This window comes from Mustela erminea, chromosome 12 (assembly GCF_009829155.1).
Source record: "Mustela erminea isolate mMusErm1 chromosome 12, mMusErm1.Pri, whole genome shotgun sequence".
NCBI classification, from domain to species: domain Eukaryota; kingdom Metazoa; phylum Chordata; class Mammalia; order Carnivora; family Mustelidae; genus Mustela; species Mustela erminea.
The window spans coordinates 47,705,513-47,723,102 of NC_045625.1; the positions used below are offsets into that span (position 1 = coordinate 47,705,513).

Below are 17,590 nucleotides of genomic sequence, written 5' to 3' on the forward strand. Positions count from 1 at the left end.
TTTGTTTGCAGTGTAGCTCTTTTCTCCCTTAACTAGGGGAGGCTTGAGGCACCATTTCTCATTCTACGCTCTCTTCCCAGTCAACCACTTCCTTCCCTGGGCTTTATGTGAATGGAATGGCTTGTAAATGGCAGGATCAAGGATCCATTTGTTTTTGGTTTTTTTGTTTTGTTTTGCTTTGTTTTGTGTTTTTTAAAGATTTTATTGATTTATATGACACACAGAGAGACAGGGAACACAAGCAGGGGTAGTATGAAAGGGAGAAGCAGACTCCCAGCTGAACAGGGAGCTCGACACAGGGCTTGATCCCATGCCCCAGCATCATGACTGAAGCCTAAGGCAGACACTTAACCAACTCAACCACGGGTGCCCCTGAACAGTCCAATTGTAAAGAATATTCATACTTGGGGGTCTACCAGTGTGATGTAGAACATATCCGGTGCTTTTCATTTTTTTCCTCACAGGTCTTCTTCCTTTTCTACTTACAGAATTCATATTATCTCTTCTTCTCACTCTTCTCTTTAACATAACTGATATTAGTTCACTAAAATTATTATTCTAAAGTTAGTTTTTCTACAAAATCCAAGATACCAACACAGCATTGGACTCGTGAAGTCTGCCTTTCCCGTGACGACAGCATGCAAAGTGACTTCCAGGAAGTCGATACGATTACTTCTAATGTGAAAATGAAATCCCGAGTGAGAGAGTGGTACAATCCGTTCTTTCATCAGGGTGTAAACAGACTTGTTTCCTGCTTCAAAAAGAAACAAACGCAAGAAGTTTTCTATAGAAACATTTAATGAATAGAAAATAAAGAATTTAATATACGTAAAACATATACAATTCTCTTAATCACAAAGGGTAGGTACAACTAATATAATACCATAAAAAATAACAAATCTTATAAATAGTGAAATAAATAAATAGCTAAATAGGCAGATCAGCATGGTCATCTGAAGGCAACAGGTGTTTGTAACGTTGACTTCAAGTTGCTTAATACTCCTGAATACATGTGACAAATTGATTCAGTTCATGTCATGATGACAGCAGAAATGAGAGTCTTTAACACTACAGGACGCATGGGAGTGTGATAGTATTCTTCAGAGAGAACCATTTCCATCGTGAAAGGGGTGTCACTTCCTGCTCCACAATCTCTTATGCAAGACTGTCGATGCATACAAGGGTTTCATGATCTCTGCTCGGACTGTCTCCCAGGCACAAGGGCTGTATTGTTTCTCTTGCAAATAGAGGGAGATTCTCTGGAAGTAGCTCCTCAGGATGGAGTCCCCATTCACCAGGGGCGGCTCTCCCACCCCCGCCTCCTGCAGGGGACAGGCTGCCAGGTGGCCCAGCTGCTCAGAAAGTCCCGAGCACAATTCCTCCAGGAGGGTCGTGTTCCAGGGAGCAGGTGAGGCCTCTGTGCAGAAGAGGTGGAAGGTCTTCTGGTTCGTCACATGGACGACAGGGAGGGCTTGAGCCTTCTGCAGCTGCTTGCCATCAAACACCTCCTGGGGGAAGCCAAAGTCGTTTGTATAGTTGTCACAGGAGCTAGCAGACAGTCTCCTCATTTGTCGCAGGAGCATCAGGGCCCTCCAGTGCAGCAGGCCGTGGTCCTGAGGCAGGTCACATCCCAGAGAGCCTAGGGAGTGGCAGCTGAGCACCATCAGGGCCACCAACAAGGAGCAGGACAGGGCCATCGGGGATCCTACAGATGCTGTTGGCCTGGCTGGGGTGGGCACGTCTGGGACCCGTGGCTCTAGCTCCTCTGAACATCTTCTCTTGTGCGTGTGACTTAAGTAGGGGACATAGGAGTTTTCGATTTCTGAACGTTTCCCTTTCTACTTCTCTTTTTGCTTTCCTTTCTACACTTTCTCCTGGGTTGTAGAGCGTGGGTTTCTCAACCGTTTCTTTTTCCTATTGCCACCTCCTGTCACAGTCTTCTGAATATTTATGTATTTGAACCTTCCAACAAACCTTGGTAACATGGATCTACAGTCTATATAGTTATGTATGTATAGCTCTGCTTAATAGATTAGAAAAGAAAGTGTTCATTTTACTATTTATTTAATTCAGTGTTAAGATGGACAAAAATTTCAACTGAGAGCTATAGTTTAAGCTAATTATTCTTTACTGGATATCTAAATATGATGAATGACTTCTCAGTTTTTTCTTACTTAAATGGAAGTATATAAGTACAATGCTAATTAAGAATTTGTAGAAAGACATAATAATATCAGTGTCCCTAGATACTGAGAATCATTCCAAATTGCTAACAGCCAATGAATTATTCAATTATTTATTGGATGTTTGTTTTTTGTGTACTGTATTTTAGTATGGCCCCAATGAAAAAATGATTTTTAACTTCACTTGCTGCTAGATACTCATCAAGTTATTCTCAAAATATTTTTCTATTTAGTACCAGATAATATTCCTGATACAATGAATTAGTTTTGAAGAATTAATTGATTATGTAGAATCTATTCGTATTTCATTTCCAAAGTCCACATCAAAACAAGGCTCAAACACCAGCAAGGTCCACAAGCCAGCCCATGGCATGTTGAAGCCTTGTTCCCAACCCTAGAACCACTGGTTACATTGTTGGAAGCAACTGGACAAGTGTTCCCTCTGGTGGGGGGATGCCGTTATGTGGGAAAGACTAGGCAGCTACAGAGCAGGGTGGACAGGAAATAGCTCACGATCATGGCAGACCTGAAACAACTCAGGACCTTCTGCTCACTTTTACTAGGAATATATCTGCTTTATTTTTTTTAAGGGTATTTTTGTTGAAGTTCATGGCTTATAACGCTAGCAGAGTCTGTTCATTCCAGGAAAGCTTTTGTTTGTGTTTGTTTGGTGTTTCTTTGCTTGCTCTGGAGAAAAATCTCCCACCAGGGGACAGACTTCTGCATACAACATGAACCTGTGTGCACACCTGGTCACTGTCTAGCCCACCTTGCCCCCTCGCTGGCAGCCTCCCCTGTAAAGACTGTGACGGGCCACAGAACAGCAGCCTCCTTCTCCTATCTCCTCTCTGCTCCTGCCACTGTGACATCACTGCAGTGGGGACATTCCCTCAGGTCAACAATAGTCACCAGGAGAAAAGAAAACAACAAGGCTTCTGCTAGGAGAGTTTCAAAAAAGCCTGGAAGTTTCACACAACTTGTGTTCTTCTTTGTGGCTTTGTAATTGGAAGTAAAAGGGCCAGACAGAAACCACAAAGGAAAAGGAAGCAGCTGTGTGAATGGGCAGGAGAGGCTCCTGAGGAGGGAGGGGGGAGGGGAGCTCACAGGAGGTTTCTCCACTGGGGGAGAGAGAAACTCTGTGATCGGAGAGTGACAGGATGGGATCTCGGAGGGCGTGGAGGAAGGGGACATGTGCTGTACCAGAACATATGGAGTATGCGGACATAGGCACAGTGTATATGTATACATATAACATTACTGTGTAACTAATTTCATTCAGTGGATAGGACACCTGTTGGGAATGGGTATTTTTTTTTTTCACAACGATATTTTGGAGGATCAGCCCTTTGCAGTCAGTCATATGTAAAAGGCTAAGAGAAGATCACTTTTTTGGGGAAAACATAAGAATATAATCCCCATCTGTTAAACTCTCACTCAGTGGAAGATACTAGATGCTACTAGCATCTATACTAGATGAAATGTGCCACTTCATAATCAAAACAGCTCTAGGAATATTTCCACCTCATTTTACATCTGGGGAAACTGAGCTGCAGAGAGCTCCAGTGAGGTTCTCATGATCAAACAAGGAGATGGAAGCAGAATTCCAGATGCAGGGCACAGTCCTGTAGCCCATGGTGCACCATGTCCCAGAGGAGCTGTCCCTGGGTCAGGGAAGGAACAGATGCTCCTTCTTGTGTCTGAAGCAGCAGGTCTTCCTGTGAAGCTGCCCGGGGCCAGGAGGCAGCTCACAGCCCAGAGCTGAGATGCTGCCGGGGAAACCAGCAGGATCCCCACAGAGGGGCTGGGCGCTGCACCTGAGGGCTTCTGGTGCCCTGGAGAAACAGTGGGGGGCGCCCTGGCCCCCAATTCATCTTCAGTTCTTTCTATTCATGAGTCTTCAATAGAACAGGGTAGTTTGATTTACAGAATGTTCCTGTACACTTTTTATCCCCTTTCATTTTTGTTTGCTTTTCTTTATATGCTTTACATGGCTTAGAAGACATCACCCATTTCAATTATTTTTTTCATTTTTTTATCAAGTTTAAATTTGTCCGAAGAAGGTAAATCTCTCAAAACTATTTTGTTTCTATAATCACTAACTTCTCTTCTGTTCTTCACCCTTCCTCCTCCTCCAGTATGGTTTCTGGTGAGTAATTCAGTCAAAACAGCTCATACCCGGGGACACAAACCGGCTACTTCCTGGCTTTATGGACCCTCTCCATGCACCCTTTGCAATGATGCAATTCCTTGAAGCCTTTCTTGGCTTTGAAAGAGACTCTTAACCAATATTTGCTCTTATCCTACTGCCTTAGGACCATTCCACCTTTGTTTGCAGTGTGGCTCTTTGCTACCCTGACCAGTGGTGGTTTGAGGCATCACTTTTAAATCCTTCTCTCATTTTACACTCTTTTCCCAGGCGACCATTTCCCTTGCTGGGCTTTAAGTGAATGGAATTGTTTGTAAATGGCAGATTCAAAGATTCATTTTGTAAAGGATATTGGCACTTGGATGGCTACCAGCGTGATGTGGAAGGTGGCTAGTGCTTTTGATTCTATTTCCTGACCTGTCTGCTTCGTTTTCTACTTTCAGAATTCCCATATTCTTTTCTTCTCCTTCTACCCTTTAGTATAACTGGTATTAATTCACTATGATTACTGCTTGGAGGTTGTTTTTTCTACAAAACTAAACTATACAGATGGGGATTGGATTTGTTACATCTGTCTTTATCCTGAGGACAACATACAAACTGACTTCCAGGAAGTGTGTGGTATTATTTCTAATGTGAATCATGAAATACTGAGTGAGTTGTACCATCTGTTCTTTCGTCACATTGTAATCACACTTGTTTCCTCTTTCTTTTTTTATGATTTTCTTTATTTATATGAGAGGAGGAGAGAGTGCACCCAAGTGAGAGCACAAGAGAAGGAGGAGGGAGAAGCAGACTCTGAACTGAGCCAGGAGGCTGAGCAGATCTAATCTGAGGCTGGTGGGATCGTGACCTGAGCAGAAGGCAGCCACTTAACCAATTGAACCACCCAGGTTCCCCTTCTCTTTCAATAAGAAACAAGTACAAATAAAAGAAATTTTCTACAGAAACATTTAAGGAACAAAAATTTAATAGATGTATAGCATGTATATTTGTATTGCCACAAAGTGAAAATGTGCCTGTATTATACAGAGAAAAATAATTTGAATCTTATAGTGAAATAGTTAAATAGGCAGGTCAGCATGATCATCTGAAAGTCACAGGAGCTTGTACCGTTCACTTGATGTTGCTTAGTACTCCTGAGATAATGTGACAAATTGATTCCACTCATGCCATGACAACAGCAGAAATGAGTGTCTTTGACACTCCGGACAGCAGAACTGTGGAAAGTCTGATATTATTAGTTAGAGGGAATCATTTCCATGTTGAACTGGGTCTCCTTGCTTGCTCTTTAATCTTTCTTGCAAGATCATTGATGCATACAAGGGTTTCATGATCTCTGCTCGGACCATCTCCCAGGCACAAGGGCTGTATTGCTTCTCTTGCAGATAGAGGGAGATTCTCTGGAAGTAGTCCCTCAGGATGGAGTCCCCATTCACCAGGGGCGTCTCTCCCACCCCCGCCTCCTGCAGGGGACAGGCTTGTAGGTCATTCACCTGCTGATAAATTCCTGAGCACAATTCCTCCAGGAGGGTCTTGTTCCAGGGAGCAGGTGAGGCCTCTGTGCAGAAGAGGTGGAAGATATTCTGCTTCGTCACATGGACGACAGAGAGGGCTTGAGCCTTCTGCAGCTGCTTGCTGTGAAATACCTTCTTGGGAAAGGCAAAGTAATTTATGTACTTGTCACAAAAGATAAGGGAGATTCTCTTCATTTGTTGCAGGAGCATCAAGGCCATCCAGTTCAGCAAGCTGTGGTCCCGAGGCAGGTCACATCCCAGAGAGCCTAGGGAGTGGCAGCTGAGCACCATCAGGGCTACCAAGAAGGAGCAGGGCAGGACCATGGGAGATCCTACAGATGCTGTTGGCCTGGCTGGGGTGGGCACGTCTGGGAACCGTGGTTCTAGCTTCTCTGAACATCTTCTCTTGTGCAGGTGGCTTAAGTAGGGGACACAGGAGTTTTCAATTTCTGAACGTTTCCCTTACTTTCTACTTCTCTTTTGGCTATCCTTTCTTCACCTTCTACTGGTTTAGAGCACTGTTTCCTAACTCTATGTACATATTTTTCATGATTTCCCTTGCCTCCAGAGTCTCCTCTGATATTTTTTAATTGAACCTTCCAGAGAAATTAATAATATAGTATTAATTAATGGGTACAGTATTAATGGATACATATTTATACAGTTATGTACGGTACTTATATCTGAGCTTTGTATATACAAAAGAAAGTATCAAGTTACTCTTTTTATTCTTAACTCAATGCAGGGTTAAGAATGACTAATAATTTTAAGCTTAGAGTCAAATTTTAAAGCTATTGATGTTTAACAGTATAATTAAATTTGATGAGTGACCTATAATATATTTACTTATATAATTTGTAATTTACATAGCACACATGCAAGTTAACAATTTCTACAAAGACATAATAATTAATTCATATATTTAAATCTTTAAACCATTCCAAGTTCCTAACAACATTTGAAAACTTAAATTATTTAGTTACACATTTTTAGTGTACTGAATTTGAATGTTCCCTCAGCTGAGAAAATAAATTATAACTTCACATGCTACTAGTTACTTATCAAGGTATTTTCAAAATATATTTTCTGTTTAGCTCTATCTATAATTACTGATGTACTGAATACATTTAGTAGAATTCAGTAATAAATTGTAATCAATTTTTATTTAATTCCAAAAGACCACATCACATCAAGGCTCAGACAGAAAAAAACATCCGCAAGACAGCCAATGGCAGCTCACGAGTAAGCAAAGACCACCTGTCCCAGGGTGCCCTTGAGATCCAGAGAAAGTCCTCCAGTCAGAGCAACATGTTAGCCCCAGGTCTGTTGCACTCTCTGCAGACATTTCATGTATCTTCCACAAATTCCATGTCCATGCTTCTTGTGTGATACCCAAGAAAACCCAATGAGAGGATAAAAATACTAAGGAAGCAGGTTTTGTTAGACTGTTCCAACTTTGAGCTTTGAGAGCCACAGACCACTGTGATATTGAAGATTTGTTCACAGCCCTAAGAACTATCTGTTACACCCTTGGAAGAACTGTTCTGTCTAGTGGGGGAATGTTGATTTCAAGGAACACTATGCAAATACAGAACCAGGGAACCTGCGAAAAGTTTTGATACTTATACTCAGTTTTGCTGTGAAACTAACTGCTCTTTAGAAAATATCCCTCTTGTAGGGATGCCTGGGTGGTCAGTCGATGAAGCTTACATCTCCTGGTTTAGGCTCAGGTCAGGATCTTCTGGCTCAAAGGATCCAGCCCTGCCTGGAGTCCCAAGTGGGGTTCCACACTCAGTAGGGGGTCAGCTTGAAAATCCCTTTCCTCTGCTTCTCTCCTCTATACCACATGCTCTCTTTGTCTCTCTAAAATAACTCAATTGGGGGCACCTGGGTGTCTCAGCTGATGACACGTCTGCCTTCGGCTTGGGTCATGATCCCAGGGTCCTGGGATAGAGTTCCACATCCAGCTCCCTGCTCACTGGGGAGTCTGCTTCTCCCTCTCCCTCTACCCGTCCTCCAGGCTCTTGTTCTCTCTCTCTCTCTCTCTCTCTCTCAGTCTCTATCACTCTCTCCCTCTCAAATAAATAAATAAATAAATAAATAAAATCTTTTAAAAAACAAAACCACTTGTTTAAGAAAATAAAATAATTAAATCTTATTTTTTTTAAAAAAAAAACTATGTTTTCTAAAAAACATAAAAGCTAGTGAAAGTGGCTTATTACACTAACAGAGTCAGTTCTTTCCTTGTTAGAGCATTTTTGTTTGATTATTTTTCACCTCTGGAGGAAAATGACCTTCCAGGGATAGTTATATGCAGAGAGCACAAGCAGGTCTCCAGACTTGGTCACTGTCTTAGTCCATCTTGGGTAGGAGGTAACACTCTTCCTTTGCAAATAATTTGACAGGCCACAGAATAAAATACTCCTGCTTTCTATTTTGATTTAACTATAGCCACTGTTACATCACTGTATCAGGGACATTCCCTCATATCCAGAAATAGTCACCAGGAGAAAAAGAAGAGAACAAGGCCTCTTCTAGAACAGTTTTCAAAAAGTCTAGAACTTTCACACAAGTCTTGGTTTTAGTTGGTGGCTTTGTACTTGGGAGTAAAAGTATCAGACAGAAACCACAAGAGAATCTATTTATTTTAAGATTTTGTTTACTTACTTGACAGAGGGAGAGAGAAAGAGGACACAAAAAGGGAGGGTGGCAAAGGGAGAAACAGTCTCCATGCTGAGAAGGAGTCAGACCCCAGGCTCAATCCCAGAACCCTGGGGTCATGAGCTGAGCCAAAGGCAGATGCTAAAACAACTGAGCTACGCAGGTGCCCCAAGAGAATCAATTTTAAATTCTTTTCTATCCCATACTCTCTTCCCTTGTGACCACTTACAATCCTGGGCTTTAATTTGATAGACTTGCTCGCAAATGGCAAGCAATATATTTTATATATTCTAAGGAATATATATATATATATATATATATATATATATTCTAAAGAATATTTTTTCTAAGTATATTTTCTAAAGAATATTGGCATCAGATGTCTACCAGTCAACTGTGGGAGATATCTACTGCTTTTGTTTTTCCAGAGTCCGCTGAGAGATTCCATTTCCTCCCTTTTGTCCTTACCCCATTTAAAATAACTAATGTTAAATGAGATTATTGCTTGGAAGTTGGTTTTTCTACAGAACTCAACAATACAGGCAAAGGATTGGATTTGTTATATCTCCCTCTGCTCTGACCACAATATGTACAGTGGCTTGGAGAAAGTCTATTTTTTTTACTTAAAATGTGAATAATGTAATAATGAGTGTGTTGTACAATTCATTTTTCATCAGATGATCATCAAAATTGATTCCTCTTTCACTAAGAAACAGATATAATACTCGTTCTACAGAAAATGTAATGAAAAACTAAAAAACGAAATATAGCAGTTTTTTCTGCTCTATTTCACAAAGTGTTTTAGAGGGCTCAGCAAACAATACCACTGATTAGAGAGAGTCCTGATTATCACTTTCTCCTGTACTTGTGGATTGTGAAAGGAGGAAAAAGCCCTCTCCATTTCTGCTCTGACAACCTCCCCGGCACAGCAGCTGTGTTTCTTCTCCTTCAGATAGAGATGGATGCTTTGGAAGTCCTTCCGGACCATGATCCCCAGACACAGACAGACAGGGTTGTCTTCTTCCCTGGGTTTCCTGTGTCCCAGGCAGCGGTGAAGGCTGGAGAGGAGGTCATGGAGGGCGGCGTGGCTCCAGGCAACCTGGCCGTGGTCTGCGCTGAAGAGGTTGAAGACCTGTGGGAGCATCTGGTGGTGGAAACAGGTGCTTTGCGTCTTTGGATTTGGGTGATGGTCCGTCTTTCCCAAGGAACTCTGAGGTAAGTTCTGTCCTTCAGGCAGGTGTGAGAGGGGACACTTTTCAGCTGTCTCATAGTATGAGGATGTCGTGCACTCTGGGCTATGGGCTATGGATGCGCAGTGAGGGAGCAGGCAGGGGTGCAGCAGAGCTGGGCTCTTGCCACTAGCCGAGACAGGTGGGCCATGGAGGAGTTCGGTGATTGTCCAGGAGGCCACGAGGAGGTGCGCGGGGTCAGTTCCCGCCCCTGTTGGTGGCCCAGGGCTGACTTAGCCGTCAGACACCAGCTCCCTGCCGCTTTCATAGTCCGCATAAACCCGGCCTTTCCGCCGCCCTTCTGGCTGAGCGGCTGTGGAGCGCTTTCGCTTCGGGCATTTTCAGCCAGGAGGGCGTCCTGCACCTTGCAGTTAATGGGCGCGGCCCTGAGACCTGGGCTCTGCTTCTGCGCAGAAACTGCAGCCAGATCATTAGCACCAAAAACCTGTTTCCTAAAGGATTTGAGACTCAGAACGGGGGCGTGTTCAGTGGCATTTGCAGCTTCGGGGTGTGTGTGTGTGCCGGACGCTGTGGCCGCGACCTGCTCCTAGCAGGACGGGAGGCAGGACACAGGGCAGGACGATGGGAGGGTGGGGCGATGGGGCGTTGGGGCAATGGAACGATGGTGTAGGGAGGACAGTGTGACCGGACGATGATTCTGTTGGGCGATGATGGCCATAGGATGTGGGTGAGGGAGCAGATGGGCCAATGGGAGGATGGGGCGATGGGGCGATGAGGGGTGGGGGAGATGGGGTGATAAGGTAATGGGTTGATGGGGCTTTGAAAAGTAGGATGACAGGACGATGTGACGTTAGGATGATGGGAAGAGGGCACACGGGGTGATGGGACGGACTATGGGGCGAAGGGGCAACAGTGTGACAGGGACACTTGATGACAGGGCGACTTGTCGACAGGTGGATGGGTCAGTTGGACGCTGAGATGACAGGACAGCAAGGGGGCGAATGGCTGATGGGGCTTTGGAATGATGGGGCCCTGAGGTAGCTGGGTGGCAATATGATGGGATGAGGGAGTGATGGCGGAACAAGACGACAGCATAATGAGATGATGGGGCCATTAGGCAATGTGATGATGGGGCAAAGGGATGAGAGCACAGGACGCTTTGGGACTTTGGGCCCATGCAAGGAAGCAGTGTTGGGAGGCAGGACATGGGACAATGGGGCGACTGGGGGAAGGGAAGACAGGACAGTGGGATTATGGGGCAATGAGATGATGCCCAGATGGGATGATGGGGTGAGGGGATGATGGGATGGGAGCTAGGAAAATGAGAAGATGGTGCAGAGGGATAGAGGGGAGACGGGTCAATGGCATGATGGGGCGATGGTCATGGTGGAGGGAGAATGGTGGAGGAGAAGGCTGGATGATGAGCACTGGGGGGATGGGGCATTGCCACCACGGGAGGATGGCGCAATCTGCTGACGGGATGATGAGACAATGTGACCATGGGATGATGGGACTCTGGGAAGATTGGATTGGGGTGATGGGACTAAGGAACAATGGGGCAAAGGGACAGGGGGCAATGTGTGATGGGATATGGCACAAATGGGTGACAGGATGATGGGACAATGGGACGGTGGGACAGTGGGAAGATGGGATGATGGGGAGAAGAAATGATGGCTCCTCTGGGCGATGGGGAAATAGGGCAACAGGACAATGGAGACAATGGGAGGTTGGGTCAGTGGAAGGATAGGATGCACCTGGACCACAGGGAGGACACATTCCACAGAGCCAGTCGCCTGCCACCATCGTCTAGAAGGAAGTCATGTGCCCACAATGCGCTATCCTGACTTGTAGACCGATTTGTCTGAGGGACAGTAGGGCAGCCAGGGGAACAGGATTGCAGCCTGCAAATGAGGAATATCAACACTCATATAGCATTGCAGTCCACTTGATCAGCATGAAATATTTCACAATATATATTAGATTAAAATGTTAGACAAAATATTAAAATATTTTCATATTAAAAATATTACAACTCAGAATATTTTTGACACCTTTTTCAATGGAAGTGAAACATTTTATTTACACCAAAACAACAATAGAATAACTTTGCTTTCCTACATTTGATGAAAGTTAAGTCAATCATGCATTCCATATTTCTCCCTTACTTGTTTGCAGTGGACAGGACTACAGGTTGGACAATTTCTTGCCACTCTATGACAATCTAAAATATAATTGGAATTAAACTTCTGGTTACTGAGCAGTCTTTCACATTCAAAATATTCAAATTAAAAATTCATACAAATACACACCAATTATAGTAAAGGAAGAACATCCTTATACATCTTTCACAATGGCTAAAAATAATTGGAAATTTAAATCATTTCCTTAACATGTCTACTTAGATCTTAACTTTCCATTTTGCTTCATCTCAGAAAATAGTTTTAAACTTCACTAGCTGCTAGACATTCACCTAGCTAGTGTCAACATTTTTTTCCATTTCAGCAGTTAACATAATTATAGTGGGCTGAGTCACTTTATCTCCAAAAATAATAAAATGGAAACCATTTGCATTTAACTCCTAAAGCCCAGGTGACACATAAGCAACATCCACAGACAACCAATGGCAGGTCAACGGGGCAATGAAGGGACAGGACAATAGGCAGTGGGAAGATGGGAAGCTGGCATGATTGGGGAATGTGGAGGGACAATGGGAGGATCAGATACAGGGTGGGAAATGGGACCCCGGGGAGGTGGGGGCATGGGGCGACAGGTAATGGGACACTGGAGCAACAGAATGATGGGATGATGGGACATTGGAGTGATGGGGCACCAGGGCATGGGTGATGAGGAGACTTGATGATGAGGCAACTGGAAGGTGGGTCCACGGGGAAAGGGACAGCAGGATGATGGGGATTTGAGACAGTGGGGCGTTGTGGGGACTGGCTGACAAAATGACAGGACAATGGGGCTATGACACAATGGGGTGATGGGACGATGGGGTGATGAGGCAACACCATACCAGGAGGATGGGGCGACAGGGCCAAGGCATAAGGGTCGATGGGAGAATGAGGAGTTGAGGGGATGATGGCCAATGGGTTGATGTGGTGACAGGGCGAAGAGAGACCGGATGACAGGCCTCGCCTGGACAACAGGGAGGACACAGTGGACAGAGCCATGCACAGCCAGCCTAGCCTCCTGCGCGTCGTCGCTGAAAGGAAGTTGTGTATCCACCCCACACTGAGGCCAGTTTGCTGGCGAGACAGTGGGGGACCCGGCAGGACAGGATTGCAGACTGCAGAGGAGGAACCTGAAGACTCCAACAGCGTTCCAGTCAACGTGGTCCACGTGACATATTAGACAGAAGATATTAAGTGAAAATGTAAAACATAAAACCTCAAAACTTCTCATATTGAAAATATTCAAGCTCATAGTAGTGTAGTCAACTACTTCAATTGAATTGAAGGTCTGTTTTATTTACATCGAAACAACAGTTGAGGGACAGCTCAGTGACTGTCTGTTGAGCGTCTGCCTTCAGCTCAGGTCAGGATCCCAGGGTCCTGGGATGGAACCCCACATAGGGCTCCCTTCTCAGTGGGGAGCCTGCTTCTCCCTCTCCCCCTGCCACTTTGTGCTCTGCTTGTGCTTTCTCTCTCTCTCTCTCTCTCTCTCTCTCTAACAAACAACAGAAATCGTGAAAAAATAACAATCATTGAATATGACTTTTCTACCATTGATGAAAATGAACTCGATGGTCTCTTGAAGATTACTTCTTTCCTTCTTTTCAGTTGAATGATCTGTATCTTTGACAATGCTTGGGTCTCCGTGACAATGTTAAACAATATTTATTTAACTTCTGGTTAAATAGTTCTGAACTAGTTGGGACGTTGAGTCTGTATATGCAGAGAGGAGTGTGGCACCTAGTAAAGAATTTTGAGGAACATCAAAATGCCCCCAATGTGAGAAAGAGTATCATTAAAAGAAAGGAGGAGCAGCAGAAAAGCAGAAGGTAGTTGGAGGTCAGCCTTGGACATGGACAATGTGCTCAGAAGGGTCAGATGTTTATGAAATATCAGCCAAGGGGACTGACAGCTATCTCTGACCTCATTATGGTGTAGTTTCTTAGAAACCTTGGCTGAGCAGTTTCAGGAGAACTGGGAGCCTGAAGCCACATTCTGGTGAATGCATGAAGACCTGATGTGAAGTAGGAACAGACATGACAGAGAACGTCAAAACGTTTGGTTATGAACAGAATGACAGAAGCAAGATAAAGCCTATGGTGGTTGTAGGACTGAGGATAAAGAAGATTGAGAATTTAGCACATTTGATGTTCAGTTCTTTTGAAGGGAATAAGAAAATGTGGGACTAAAGAGAGACAGTCCCTGATTAGTCCTAAGCATCTTGCTAGAATCTTCTGTACTTATGCATCAAGGGAATCTCTCCCCAAAGCTAAGTCTTCTGGAATGGTCCCTCTCTTTGGTGTCACAGAGGTTTTGCACCAGGGGGCAGTGCACCAGAAGTCTGGGATTAGGAAGAGGGATGCTCTTTCACAAAGAGATGGAAGGTGTACATGTGAGTAAGGAAGTAGGAATGCACACGGGCCGAACTTCCATTTCTCAGGCAGATCAGCTTTATGGAAGCACTTTCGTCAGTGTTGAAGATGTTAAAAATTGGCTGCATGCACAGTTTAAATAAACTTTGAACCCTTCTTAAAAGTACCGAAATGGATCATCTTATGAATATTTTAAAAATACAGCTGTTTGGCATGGGGAAAACAGAATTTTCCCAGTCATGTCAATAAGGACTTTTGTGTAATTGGGGGCTAGGAGTTCATATTTATCGCATGAATTAGTAAAGTCCGACAGCAAATTAGGATATATTTTTCCTTGATACCTATCACAGTGACATGTTGAGTAAGTCTTTATATGCATAAACATTTATAATAATTGTAAACATAAAGAAACACCTTGTGCTAAAAAATAGATCTTTAGATCAGCATCTAAAAATCAAAAAGTATAAAGTGTAAAATCATAAAACGTTTAAACTTTTAATGAGTCTGGATTCACCAGTAAATCCTTTCTTTCTGAGCTGATACATTCACTGTGGATTTACTAAAAAACCATGCAAAATAGGGGCGCCTGGGTGGCTCAGTGGGTTAAAGCCTCTGCCTTCAGCTCAGGTCATGATCCCAGGGTCCTGGGATCCAGCACCGCATTGGGCTCTCTGCTCAGCGGGGAGCCTGCTTCCTCCCCTCTCTCTGCTTGCCTCTCTGCCTACTTGTAATCTGTCTGTCAAATAAGTAAATAAATAAATAAATCTTTAAAGGAAAAAGAAAGAAAGAAAGAAACAATGCAAAATAGCCTACTGCTTTGAGAATATTTTCCAATGGGCAGATAACATTGAAAAGAAATCATATCCTCCTGCTGCCCTTTCAAGAAGAGCAGGAAAATAAATAAAATAATTTTGGCCCTGGAATCAAGTCAGTTTTTCTTCTTCTTTAGCAAGTTGACAGGAAAATTCAGGAATTAGGGCAAAGGTTTTTGACCCTGGAGATACTGAAAGTCATTGATGGTCCCTGGTACATGATATCCAGCAAGTGGCTAATTTCACTGCTCTCCTTCTTACTGGTTAATGAATAAAGGAATGGTTGGTGCAAATATTTAGAGCAGGCCATGGTTAGTGAACAACTGGTATGGCCTCCAACATTTTTTCAAAACCTGAAGAATAAAAATTATTTTAAAGTTGTATTTGAGACGATCTGCTTAGGGCGGGGTGGGGAGCCAAACACCAGCATCCAGCATTAACTTCTGGTTCCTGAGCAGACTTCCTGGCAGCCTACTTTTTGCTGTTTCCTTTCTCATTATTCCCATTCTCATTATTACTCAAACCTTTTAGACTGGGCCATCATTCCCCTTCTTTCTTGGATTCAGCATCTACATTTTCCCCTGTGAGCACAGATATCAGGTCTTTTTTAAATGAAAGTTAAATAGTTATACATGAGTGCTTCATCTCTGTCAGTATGATTTGAACTAGAAATATGTAGGCTCAATCTCAACTAGTATGTTGGCAGTGCTAAGTGAGTGATGCCCCCAGTCTTAGTGCAGGCTGCTTAACTACCAAAGACTGTGTCTTAGAAACAACAAAAATGTATTTGTCAGGATCCTGGAGGCTGGCAGTCTAAGATCAGGGTGTCAGCTTGTTCAGCTCTGGGTTGCAGATGGTTAACTTCTCTTTGTAGCCTCACCTGGTAGAGAGCAGACAGAGGAAGCAAACTATCTTGCGACTCATAAAGGCATTTATTGCATTCAGGAGACCTCCTCCCTATACACTTACCTAATCCCAATTATCTCCCCAATATTACATCTCCTCGTATCATTTCACGGAGGAGTAGGGTTTCAACATGAATTTTGGGTACACACATTCAGTCCAGAACACCCTGATAAGAAGATCCCCAAATATCGTGGGTATGACAAAGTTTTATTAGAATCGTTTTTTAGTTTCCACATTCACTTGGAATGAAAAATGCATTTTTTGAGGCTTACTTCATTTGTTTATGGCATGTTAATCCTAATTGTTGACTCATTATATGTTACCATGCTACTCTTTGATGATGATCCTAAAGGAGCTACCAAATTCCATAGAGTTTATCAAAGACTTTATCAAGACTGATGTTGTTGATGATGATGAGCAACTACAAATACTTTGCCCTTGTAAGGGACCCATTCAATCCTTTCAATGTAGTTGTGAATACTATTGTGTCCAAACAGCACTTCCTAAGAGTTTAGATAAAATAGAACAACCTAATAAGCCAATGCCAAATCCAGGTTTAAAAACCTGCTGTCTCAGATTCCAAACTCCATCTCCTCATCCACAGCATTAGATGCCTGTGCAAACTGCATGTAGTGAATTACATGTATTTTCTCGAAAGCCTAGGCTTCTTACACATCGGTGTTCCTTTATTGTCTCCTACCTCACTGATTACAAATTCTCTGTGTCGTCATTAATTCGTCTTCAACCTCTGAATGTGTTCATGCATAGACCAAATGACAAAGTAATTTCATTATTTTGCATAAGCCAAATGAAATGATCAATTGGCAATTATTTCTGAGAACCTAAAATGTGCCAGCAAAAGTAATAACTTTATTAATAATTTTAAAATAACCATATTTAATATATCCCAGATGGCTCATTGAGATTGCTTCATTAATTCTAACCATAAATTTTTGAGAATCTGGGACACAAGACCCATGAGAGTTCCAGCCCCTGCACCAGGGAGGGACTGAATTACAAACATTTCAGTGACTCTAGTGTAGAGAACACTGAGTTACTGGTTCTTATGGATTAAAAAGAAAAATTACTGATGTTGCAAATTTAGGTGAATATGAGAAATAATTGGAGAAGTACAAGATGACATATAGTAAGAGGTATAAAGTGTGGGAAATGGAGCAGAGCATCACCACGGCCATCAGCAGAACAACTGGGGAGTCAGAAATCGAGGCTTCCCCTGGACCACCGCGAAACTCTGCACGCAAGGCTCCGTCGCTGCACCGAATAGCCAGCAGGCGGCGCCCGAACTCACCAAAATGGCCCAGTGGGCCCCAGCCACCAACGGGAACCTCTTGGCCTCCCAGAGCTGCGTTGGTGGGAGAACCGCAGCTTGGCAGGCAGCAGGAGAGCAAACTCTCTCTTGTCGAACGTGACCGTCGAGGGATGCTGTGCGTTGCCTTGGACGGAGCTGGTCCTGTTCTGGGTCGGCCCCTCGGTGGATCTTCTCCTTTGTTGCGTAGTATTTTAGACGGAGTGACGTACCAGGGTCATGGTTTCCTCGCGACGCACGGCCTGAACTGAGAGCGTGCTGCGTGGGTTATGTTTGCAGATCCACTATTGTTTCTGGGG

The 17,590-nt window shown here is 43.6% G+C and overlaps 3 protein-coding genes across 4 annotated transcripts in view; all 3 read right to left on the reverse strand.

Annotated features, from left to right (window-relative positions):
• Positions 1-17,327, reverse strand: part of LOC116570229 (interferon alpha-1/2-like) — an 82,186-nt gene extending 64,859 nt beyond the window's left edge. The window contains exon 1 of the mRNA XM_032306999.1: positions 17,274-17,327. The gene's annotated coding sequence lies outside the window, so the exon portion shown is untranslated. The remainder of the gene's footprint in view (positions 1-17,273) is intronic.
• On the reverse strand, positions 1,134-1,792 carry LOC116570232 (interferon alpha-1/2-like). Its single transcript, XM_032307002.1, has one exon. It carries the CDS (start codon positions 1,695-1,697, stop codon positions 1,134-1,136), a length of 564 nt encoding a protein of 187 aa, XP_032162893.1. The 5' UTR covers positions 1,698-1,792.
• Positions 5,297-17,350, reverse strand: LOC116570223 (interferon alpha-1/2-like). Of its 2 annotated transcripts, XM_032306993.1 has the most exons (3): positions 17,274-17,349; positions 11,452-11,598; positions 5,297-6,264 (listed from the first exon to the last, which is right to left on the reverse strand). In XM_032306993.1, exon 3 carries the CDS (start codon positions 6,168-6,170, stop codon positions 5,574-5,576), a length of 597 nt encoding a protein of 198 aa, XP_032162884.1. In that variant the 5' UTR covers positions 6,171-6,264; positions 11,452-11,598; positions 17,274-17,349; the 3' UTR covers positions 5,297-5,573. The 2 variants fall into 2 exon arrangements, with proteins under 2 accessions (XP_032162884.1, XP_032162883.1); XM_032306992.1 differs by lacking the exon at positions 11,452-11,598 and having other exon boundaries at positions 5,297-6,442; positions 17,274-17,350.
• Positions 17,351-17,590: the final 240 nt, after the last annotated feature.

Bases quoted from the DNA above. Each gene is read 5' to 3' on its own strand.
- LOC116570232 (XM_032307002.1), bottom strand. From the start codon at position 1,697: ATGGCCCTGTCCTGCTCCTTGTTGGTGGCCCTGATGGTGCTCAGCTGC.
- LOC116570223 (XM_032306992.1), bottom strand. From the start codon at position 6,170: ATGGTCCTGCCCTGCTCCTTCTTGGTAGCCCTGATGGTGCTCAGCTGC.